Here is a 10,852-nt window from a genome sequence, read left to right on the forward strand (position 1 = left end):
TTTGGGGGCTCTGAGGCTGTCCCTTTCCTGGAGACGCCTTGCCGGGGTGGGGGCACCTTTGATCTGGGTTGTGGCTCTTCCCTCAGCCCCTCCCAGGGGGGCTCTATGCCCACCACCGATAAGCAGACACCCTGGCTCCACCATGAGAGCCACCTGCCTCTCGCCCTGGGTTTCCTGGGGGTCAGCTCCCAGCCCCTCAGCTCACTTTACATTAACACTTTCCAAAGGCTGTGAAGTCCCCTCCTCGCTGGGCCCTGGGTCAGCCCATGTCCCAAGAAGGTGGGCTGGGGACTTGCAGGCACCGTCAGCTTCCCTGAAGAAATGTCTTCCCCCATCTGTTTTTTTTTTTAAAGGCTTTTTATTATAGAGAACTTCGAACATAGGCCACAGCAAAGAGGACATATGATGAAGCCACATGGGCCAGCTTCCACATTTCCCACGGCCCATCGTGTTCCCTCTCTCCCCCTCCACCCCGGCATGGGTTAAACTGTTTCTCCTTTAGGGGAAAAAAAAAAACCCCCTAACACCCAATACCTGCCACTGTGATCTTATTTGGAAACAGGGTCTTGGCATGTGATCAAGTTCAGATGAGGTCATTAGGGTGGGCCCTAACCTAACATGACTGGTGTCCTTATCAAAATGGGAAATTTGATCACAGACACGCACAGAGATGAGGGCAGAGATCAGGGTGACACATCTACAAGCCACGGGCTGAAGACTGCTGGCAAACCACCAGAAGCCAGGAGAAAGGAACGGAGCAGGTTCTCCCCCACGGTTCTCAGAAGGAACCAACCCTGCCAACACCTTGATCGCGGACTTCTGGCTTCCAGAACATGAGACAACACGTTTCCGTTGTTGAGGCCACCCAGTTTGTGGTATTTTAAGGCAGAATACACACACTCCCCCTGATGATTTGAAAGCAGATTCTAGACGTCAGGTCACTTTTTCTGAGGCCCTTTTCCATCCTTGACCTGGCTGAGGGATTCCAGCACAACGGCACACGTTCTGACTCACTTCTTTCGAAAATCCATATGGGCAGGGGTTGGCCTCACCCTGTTTCCTGACGGCTGTGATGTTACTGTGATGTTACAAGTCTTGTTACTCCTAGCTACAACGATCGAGGCCAGGCAAGGTCTTACTCCAGGCCTCAGTGTCCCAACACGGCCAGCGAGAGGCACAGGGAGAGGTAGGTGACAATATGGCTTCAGCCCAAGCATTTCCCGCCCGGCCTCTGCCCCCCTTCTGACTACTGGCTCCAAACGGCTTTTTCTTTACTTAGTCAAATCTGGCGCTCTAAGGATCAAAGTTTATGTCCCTTGAGGATTTTCAAAGAATGTGTCATGAGCTCTCCAGGCACTCCAAGGAGGCATTCCACAGATGTTTCTGGCAAGGGCCAGCCTGCTGATGGGTGGTCACTGTGGCCACCTGGCCTGGCCGGCCCCACATATGCAGACGGCACTTCTGGCCGACTCGAAAGACACTGACCACATTATTATTTTCTTTTTTCTTTCTGAGGAAGATTCGCCCTGAGCTAACATGTTGCCAATCTTCCTTTTTTTTTGTTTGAGGAAGATTTGCCTTGACTAACATCCCTGCCAGTCTTCCTCTATTTTGTATGTGTGTCCCCGCCACAGCATGACTGGTGAGTGGTGTAGGTCCATGCCCAGGATCTGAACCCATGAACCCGGGCTGCCGAAGCGGAATGCGCCCAACTTAACCACTATGCCTCGGGGCTGGCCCCCGACCACGTTATTTTATACTCTGTATTATGACTATTAAAAAAATTAATTGGGGGGAGCCAACATCAGCAGACTCAAAGAATTAGCATACTGGCTTGGTGTTCTCAAAAACGTGTTTATTCGCTCATTTATTGCTTTTCTGACTGTGTGCTTAAGGGAGATGGTCTGATGAGAGCTCAGCTTCCCACATCGCACCCGCTTGTGGGGTCAAGCCCGCACTCTCGGACAGAAGGAAGTAACAAAGGGGACCACAGACCTCGGGCCCACAGACCGCGTTGAGGGTGTGAGTGCTGGATGAGAGCCCTCGGGAGCAGGGAGATGCCAGGATCGGGTTCCTAGCAATGGCTGACGCCCACACTCCTCCGCCCGAGCCGGAGTCTGAGTCACTCGGGAACTTGCCTGAGTTATTTCTATAAACAGCACTGAGGTCGTCCCTTGAGGAGAGGTACCCGGCGGTGCCCAGCCCCAGGCGAGAGCCTGACTTGCCAAATGCAATTACTCACAAGATGGCACGGAGCTGTTCTGCTTTTCCTGACTCTTTGATTACAAAATAGAATTTATCTTAAAAACAAAAAATAGGGAATTAGGGCAGGAACTCGGTTGGGCCCTCTGCCGAATGGCCTCTTCCTGGTCATGACACCTGCCTGGCCGCTCTGTGTGGCCTCAGCTTTCTGTGGGATGAGGGGTCTGGGCAGCGCCTGCCCCGCAGGCCGGGCGGGGCCTGGCCTGGAGAGCGCGGGGGGAAGGAGGGCGGGCCAGGTCCTGGGCTCAGGGGAAGTCGCAGTAGGGCAGGCGGAAGGGGTAGAGGGGCGTGTAGCGCGAGTCGTGCCAGAGAAGCTTCGCCTCCAGGAAGGCGACGGTGCGCAGGGTCAGGACCAGGGTCTGGTGCTTCAGCATGCTGTGCACGTTCAGGCCTGGGGGGGCGGCGGGCAGTCAGCGCTGGGCTGCACCCCCACATCGGGAGCCCTCACGGAGACACCAGGGTCTGGCATGGGGTCGTGAGCCTGCGGCCTGGGTTATCACCCCAGCTCAGCTGCCCACTGCCGGCGAGACGCTGGGCAAGGGACTGTCCTCAGCTTAACTTCTGACCTCGTGCCCAGCTCTCGCCTGCGCTCGGAGGCGACTCCCACCCCCACTCCAGGGGGCAGACAGACGATAATAAAGAAACACAATGTACGGAGGGAGGGAGGGGGGCCTGTGTGGCTGCCATAGTGAGCGAGAGGGAGGAGGGGAGGGCAGGAAGGAGACGGGGCGGGCCACGTAGGATCTGGGGGCCTTGGGCAGGCCTTGCGTTTTCACCCTGGGTGAGGTCAGAGCCATCGAGGACTGTGGGCAGAGGAAGGGACGGGACTCAGGGGCTCACAGGCGCCCTCTGGTGGCCGTGGGAGGGGCCAGACTGTGGGGACGAGGGCAGGAGCCAGGCACTAGAGCAGAGGCCACTGTGCAAGTCCAGGTGGGAGGAGCTGGGGGCTGGTCCAGCGTGGGAAGAAGGGGTCGGATTCAGATGCGTTTAAAGACAGCTGACAGGGTGAGCTACCAGACCGGTGTGGAGGGTGATGGTGCGGTGTGGGGCCTGAGCCATGGGAAGGAAGGGGTTCCTGTGTGCCAAGAGGCCTATGGGCCTGTCCAGGAGGCAGCTGGCCATGCCATCAGGATAAGGGGAGAGAGCTCTGGGGATCAGTCAACACGGAGATGGGGGTGACACACTCAGGACACGAGAGCCTGCCTCTGCGCCTCTCTCTGAGTGAGGAGCCAGGCCAGCACAGCCGGCGGGCCCCTGCGCTCACTCCACCCGGCCCTGTGCCCCCTGCTCTGACACACGTGACCTCAGGGTGTTTCTTTAGGAAAGACGCCATTCTCCTGATGCCCCATTTGGGCAAGCTGAGGGGTGGGCTGTGGAGGGTGGGACCGAGTGGCACACACAGGATATGAGCTGGCCCGTGCGCTCTCTGGGGGTGTGGGGGGCAGACCGGGGCGCGGTGCTCACCGACAGCTGGGACCAGGTTGAAGGTCTTGAGCGCGGAGGTGGCAGCCACGACGCTGGGAGGCATGTCCTCGTGTTCCCTGTAACGGAGGCCGGAGGTGAGCCGGGTGGAGCACTGAGCCCGGGCCCCCACCTCGGCCCGCCTGCCCCCTCACAAGTCCACGAGGAGCACGGAGTCCCCCCAGCGGCGGTAGCGGGCCAGCTCTGTCAGGTACTGGGGGTCTGCCGTCGGCAGCTCGAGGGAGTCCACGACGTGCAGGTGGTCCTGGCGGGAGGAAGTGACCGTCTGAGCCCCCCCGCCCCCAGCCGCCGCCTGGGCTCCCCAGCCCCCACAGCCCACCCCCAGGCCCCCGGGGCTCCCGGCAGGATGGAGGCTCTACCTGCGCCAGCTTCACGGTCAGCGCCACCTTGAGGCCCTGCACGCGCACCTTCATGGGCAGCATGTAGAAATAGCTGGTGGGGCCCCGCGGGCCGTGCGCGACGCCGCCTGCGGGGACGGACGGGGAGGACAGGCGAGGGCCCCAGCTGGGCTTGGCTGGCCTCTTTCCTCAGCTGTGAGACTCTGAGTGAGGGCCGTCTACCCGCGTGTCCACCCTCTGCTGGGCCCTGGGAGGACAGCAGGGAACAAGACGACAGGACCCCCGCCCTCACGCCAGAGGCTCCACCGCAGAGGGAATCAGGGCTGTGCGGGGCAGCACGAGGGGCTGTAGAGGGCGGGGGGACCCAAACGAGGCCAGGGAGGGCTTCCTGGAAACGGTGTGGCTCAAGCGCATTAGAAGGACAGAGGAGTAGGCCAGGCAAACAGGAGAGGACTCTGAGTCAGCTGTCTGGTCGGGGAGGGTGCCGAGGGGACAGGGGGAGGGCTGTGCAGCCACCAGCGCCTGGAATGCCAAGGTCAGGGGCTCAGACTTCAAGGCAGTGAGGTCTGTGGGCTGAGTCCTGCGGCCCCGGCCCAGGGGGGCTGATGAGGTGGAGGGATCCCCCAGACCCCGCGTTAGCGCAGACCCCCCGGCCCGGCCCTGCCCTGCCCACCTCCTCGCCAGATCGGAGAGCGGATGCTTCCATGCCTGGCGCGCCCACTGCCCTTCTGTGGCCAGGGCTTCCGGCCCCCACCCCGCACCTCGGCCCGGGTCTTGGTCTTGGCGTAGCTCTGTGGGCACAAAGTGAGGAGGGTCAGGTTCACGAGGCAGGTGCCATCGCAGCCGAAGGGAACAACACAGCAGTGAGCTGGCGGACCGGGCCTGCCGCCGGGCCCCCCGACAGGAGGCACAGAGATTGGGGCTCCGTGGGGACAAGCACGGGGTGCTCCGGGAGGGAGGCAAGGATGAGGAAATCGAGAATTCCCTCCGCTGCTCCAGAATGTCAGCCTCCGAAAGGCAGGCGCTCTGCTGCCTGGGACACAGTATTTTTTGCATGATTTTAATGTGGCTACAACGGACAGGAAGGAGGAGCATGGGGAAAGACTCAGCTGGAGAGAGTCAGGGAGAGGTGGGGGTGGGGGACCATGAGGGCTTCCAGTGCCAGGCTGACAACTTCATTCTAGGCCGACGGGGGAGCCAGGGAGGGTGTGAGCAGGGGAGGACTTGCTGGACTTCTTTTTTTTTTTTTTTTTTTTTTTTTTTATTTTATTTATTTTATTTTTTCCCCCCAAAGCCCCAGTAGATAGTTGTATGTCATAGCTGCACATCCTTCTAGTTGCTGTATGTGGGACTCGGCCTCAGGATGGACGGAGAAGTGGTGCCTCGATGCGCACCCGGGATCCGAACCCGGGCCACCAGCATCGCAGCGCGTGCACTTAACCACCAAGCCACAGGGCTGGCCCACTTGCTGGACTTCTGAGGTGGGCAGATGCAAGGAAGGCAGAGGGACCCTGATCGATAATGGCTTCTTCAGTGCTCCTGACACAAAATCCAAACTCCTCACCATTGCTCTTGCTGACCTCTATGGCCACGCAGGGCTCCTTTTGGTCCCTGCCACAGGGCCTTTGCATATGCTGTTCCTATAAACTCTAGCCCAACCCCACTGCCCCCTTTACCTAGTTAGCTCCCACTGCACACCTGAGGTTAGATGCCCCCTTCTCTGGGACAACTTCTCTAACTATACATTTACAGGCATGACTACTCAATTCACATTCACCTCTCCACCTAGACTGTGAGCTTCCTAAGGGGAGCAATCTTGCCTGTCTCGTCCACTAGCACAATGCCCAGTGTACAGCAGGTGTTCAGAATATGCCCGGCAAATGACCCATCAGTGAAGGGCTCAGGAGAGAGGGGATGAGGCCCGAGCCCAGCAGTCCAGAGAAGACACACCGAGGGGCTTCCTCTGCCTCCCTCCCCCCACCTCACCCCACTCGGGCACTCACAATTCTCTTGAAGTTCTTCTGCCAGATGGCAACCTGGTGCAGGATATCCAGCCTGTGGAGGAAGAAAAAGATGTGAGGGGCCCACCTCCACTTAACACCCTCCCCACCCCATCAGATGACAACCTAGGCTCCTCTCTTCCACTCCCAGGGCAGTGTGATCTGGCCCTGCCCCTCTCTGACCCCATCTCGCACCACCTCCAGCCGCAATGGCTTCTCTGCGAGATGGAGTCCAGACTCCAGGCCTTTGCACTGGCTGTTCCCTCTGCCGGAAATGCTCTTCCCCTAGGTGGTTCCTTCTCAGCCTACAGGTCTCAGCCCAAACAAGATCCCCAGGAGGGGCCCCCTTGCCAAAGAAAGAGCTGCCCCTTCCTCTTTCTCACAGTACCTCTCTCCTTTCCTACCATTACAACTTACTTACTGCCACTTTTTTTTTTTTTTGCTGAGGAAGATTTGCCCTGAGCTAACATCTGTGCCAGTCTTCCTCTATTTTGTATGTGGGTCGCCACCACAGCATGGCCACCGATGAGTGGTGTAGGTCCACACCCAGGGAACTGAACCCAGGCCGCCAAAGCAGAGCATGCTGAACTTAACCACTAGGCCACGGGGCCAGCCTCTATTGTCACTTCTTTATGGACTGGTTTTCCTCTCCAGCCCTGTGCTGTCCCATACTGTAGACACTGGCCACCTGTGTGGCTAGTCAACACCTGAAATGTGGCCAGTGCCACATGTTCAAATGACAGTATTTTAGATACACCAGGTAAAGTAAAATACATTATTGAAATCAATCTCACTTATTTCTTCCTCTTTAAAGAAAAATGTGGCTACTAGAAAAATTTATTTATTTAGTTAGTTATTTGTGTGTGTGTGTGTGTGTGTGTGTGAGGAAGATCAGCCCTGAGCTAACATCCATGCCGATCCTCCTCTTTTTTTTTCCTGAGGAAGACTGGCCCTGGGCTAACATCTGTGCCCATCTTCCTCCACTTTACGTGGGACGCCGCCACAGCATGGCCTGACAAGCAGTGCATCGGTGCGCGCCCGGGATCTGAACCCGGGCCACCAGCAGTAGAACGTGCGCACTTAACTGCTATGCCATGGGGCCAGCCCTAGAAAAATTTGAATCACACATGGGGCTCACATTATATGGCTAAGTTGGACATGGCTGCCAGGGTGGTTTGCCAGGAGTTGGCAAACTCTGGCTAGTAGGCCAGCCTGGCCTGCCGCCTGGTTTTGTAAATACGTTTTCCTGGCACACAGCCATGCTCATTTATTTACCTACTGTCTGTGGCTGCTTTTGCGCTTCATTGGCAGAGATGAGTAGTTGGCATGGAGACCTGCAAAGCCTAAAATATTTGCTATCTGGCCCTTTAGAGAAAACCTTTGCTGACCCCCCTGCTCTGAGCTGTAAGCAACATCGGTGACCTCGGTGCTCATTCACTGCTGTATTCCTAACACCTAGAAGGGAATCTGGCACATAGCAGGTGCTTCATAAGTATTTATAGAACAAAATACATTGTGTTTTTAATTTCTTTGTCACCCTCTACTAGATTGGCACTCTGTCAAGGCAGGGGGCAAACCACACAAATAACAGTCATAGTAATAAATTAATAGCACTTATTATGCGCCAGACATGGTGCACGAGACAACACACACCTTGGTATGTGATAACCCAGCCCCGGGAGGTGGCACACATAAGGATGAGATCCTGGCTCTAAGCTGTGTGACCCTGGACACATTTCTTTTTTTTTTTTTTGTGAGGGAGATCAGCCCTGAGCTAACATCCGTGCTAATCCTCCTCTTTTTGCTGAGGAAGACTGGCCCTGAGCTAACATCTATTGCCAATCCTCCTCCTTTTTTTCCTCCCCAAAGCCCCAGTAGATAGTTGTATGTCATAGTTGCACACCCTTCTAGATGCTGTTATGTGGGACGCAGCCTCAGCATGGCTGGAGAAGCGGTGCGTCGGTGCGCGCCCGGGATCCGAACCCTGGCCGCCAGTAGCAGAGCGTGCGCACTTAACCACTAAGCCACCGGGCCGGCCCTGGTCACATTTCTTAACCTGTCTGTGCTCAGTTTCCTTAGCTACAAAATAAGAATAACAGAATCCCTTCCTATGATCTAGTTAACTAAAATGTAAGTAGACTGTGCCAGGCACATAGGAATGACTTAGCCGTTGTAAGCCTTCATTTTTGCAAAAACCAGTAACAGCAACGACAATCAACATTCCTGTAGAACTTAACTATGTGCCAGAATTAACTCATTTAATCATCACAGCAACCTGCGGTTTGACAGAACGGGGACACTAAAACACAAAAGCGGAAGGCAGGATTTGAACCCAGGCACTCTGGCCCCAGAGTTCTGGGTCCCTATCCCCTAGAGAATGTCACCGCTCAGCTCTCAACTTGACACAACTCTGCAGCAGGAAAAACCATCCTCCTTTGACAGGTGGAGAAACTGAGGCTCTAGAAATTCGCCTCTTTCCCCAGGTACGAGCCCAGGTCATGCTGATGCCTCAAGCCCCGCTCCTCGCCCCTCTGCCACCCAGGTCCCCATGACAGCTCCCACTCACCTGGGCGCCGTGGCGAACACGTCCGGGTGCAGCTCGGTCAGCCCCACGCGCTCCTGCTCGTAGCCCCGCAGGGACTCGACCCAGGCCTGCACCGGGCGCCGGGGCGCGAGGACCGGGAGCTCGCATCTGCGCAGCACGGGCTCCTGGGGACCTGGGGCGACTGGGAGGTCAGGCGTCAGGGCCAAGGGTCAGAGATCCCCGTCGCCGCCCCTCCTAGGGCGACCCCGGCAACCTCACCCGCGCTCACTACCGGCTCTGACTCCTCCGCCGGCTTCACCGCCTCTTCCGCCAGCGCGCTCAGGCCCTGCAGGCGGTGGACGAGAGTGAGACGACCCCCGGAGCGTCCCACCGGCGTCCTCCGACCCCGCCCCCAGTCCCCGGCCTCACCCGGCAGCCCGTGGGCCGGAGCCAGGCCCGCGCCCCGGCCCGGACCAGCAGCAGCATAGCCGCGCGGCTTCCCACGCCGAGAGGTCACGGCTCCCTCTGCCGCGCGCCGCGCCTCGCGATGACGTCACGCCCGCGACACCGCCCGCCGCGCTCAGATGGGGCGCTGCTGCAAAGCCGGGCGTGCGTCCAGCAGCGAGGACGGCGGGGCCTGGCCCAGCGTGCCTCCACTTCCGCCCCAAGACTAACCCCTGGACCCCAATTTTCACTCCCGGCCTAAACGACCCTCTGCGACCCCTGAGAACGCGACTCCACCGCAACAAGCCCCGCCCCCTCCGTGGGCCACTTCCTCTTGGGTCCCCGCCCCTAAAGAGCCGGTGCAGGAATCCAGCCAATGAAGCCTTCCCACGCTCTTCGTTCAGCCAATGAGCGTTAAGTCTGGAAAAGTGGCCCGCCCATGGCTGGGCGGTTCCGAGGCGGGCGGCTAAGGGAATTTGACCAATAACTATTAGGTTTCGGATGTCAGCCGCGCCCTCTAGGCCACGCCCCCATGTACCCGCCGAGACTGTCAGCGGTGATTTTTCAGTATCCAATAACGTGGTTTTGTTTGTTTGCCTGTGTGTTTAAATGCAGAGCCTTATCTCCCCCAGAAAGCACTCAGGATTAGGCCTGCCGGAAGGTGCCCCTCTGCTTAGATCCCCCGGAGCTGGGCTATGTCCCCCTCAAACCCCTCAGATTAGGTCTGTGTCTCCCCCAACCCTTAGGCCAAGGTTCCTGTCGCCTCTCAGACCTGCCAGGGTTCTCCGAGGACAGAGCAAAGTGGAGCGTCCACAGATCTTGGTTTGCCGCCCTTGTCGCCCACCCGCCCTGCAGAAATCCGAAAGCTCACTTTGTAGGTACTTTGCCACGTTCCCCGTCAGACCCTCCAGGGGGCGCCACGAGCCCGGAGCAGCCTTCCGTGCCGGGCCAGACCCGAGCACTTAGCTGCCAGCGCCGTCTGGACTGAGCTCAGGGGCCGAGAACTTGGTCTCGGAACCAACCTCAGTTTCCTCTTCTGGAAAATGGGGAGGTTGTGACTTCGATGAAATGATGGAAGCAAAGTGCGCACAAAATGAAAACGCTAGCACAGAGTGAGACTTAAGAAATAGCATTATTATTATTAAAGGTCAATTTTGTCATCAAATCAAGGCAAGAGCCAAGGCAGGTATGAGGGTGGACCCTGGAGGACTTGAAAGATGTGCTAAACTGTGAGCCTTTTTTTTTTTTTTTGCGTCTGATATAGAACATGGATATTTTCTTGAAGTATTAATGAAAATTTACAGTGTATTTCACTGTGTATTTTATCCCTGCAAGAATAACTGTGGATGTGTGTTTAAAACTCCATGCACTTTGTAATTTAAAAAGGTCTTTTAATCCTTTATTTTGTAGAATTTTATTCATTCATTTTATGTTGGCATAGGTAATTCACACACTTGTAAAGAAAATTTCAAAAACTACCAAAGGATAACTAGAGTGAAAAGTCTGTCTCCTCTACCTCTGTCCCCTGCCCCCCAGGTCCCCTCCCAGAAGCCACCACTACAACCAGTTGTGTGTCTCCTCCCAGATCCAGTGTATGATTTTATAGGCAGATTTACAGGTCTGTCCTGTGCTGGGGAGTTTAGATTTTAAGTTGTGAATGATGTAATGGCATTTAGTTGCTTAATGATTTATTAGGCACCTACTGTATACTGCTGGAGTAAATCCAGCAGAAAACCTTGAGACGCTCACAGTCCAGTGGCTAAGGGACCCGAATGGGCAAGGGAAGGTCTCTAGGGTCTGTG

The 10,852-nt window shown here is 56.8% G+C and overlaps 1 protein-coding gene across 1 annotated transcript; it reads right to left on the reverse strand.

Moving 5' to 3' along the window:
* Nucleotides 1–1,834: 1,834 nt before the first annotated feature.
* On the reverse strand, nucleotides 1,835–9,333 carry MRPL4 (mitochondrial ribosomal protein L4). The gene is made up of 9 exons (XM_004442619.3): nucleotides 9,036–9,333; nucleotides 8,886–8,952; nucleotides 8,649–8,799; nucleotides 6,086–6,137; nucleotides 4,756–4,873; nucleotides 4,104–4,210; nucleotides 3,879–3,988; nucleotides 3,727–3,803; nucleotides 1,835–2,653 (listed from the first exon to the last, which is right to left on the reverse strand). The coding sequence occupies exons 1-9, from the start codon at nucleotides 9,090–9,092 to the stop codon at nucleotides 2,508–2,510; spliced, it is 885 nt and encodes a 294-aa protein (XP_004442676.1). The 5' UTR covers nucleotides 9,093–9,333; the 3' UTR covers nucleotides 1,835–2,507.
* Nucleotides 9,334–10,852: the final 1,519 nt, after the last annotated feature.

This window comes from Ceratotherium simum, chromosome 39 (assembly GCF_057802395.1).
Source record: "Ceratotherium simum simum isolate JZ-2026a chromosome 39, ASM5780239v1, whole genome shotgun sequence".
In the NCBI taxonomy this organism is placed as follows: Eukaryota; Metazoa; Chordata; class Mammalia; order Perissodactyla; family Rhinocerotidae; genus Ceratotherium; species Ceratotherium simum.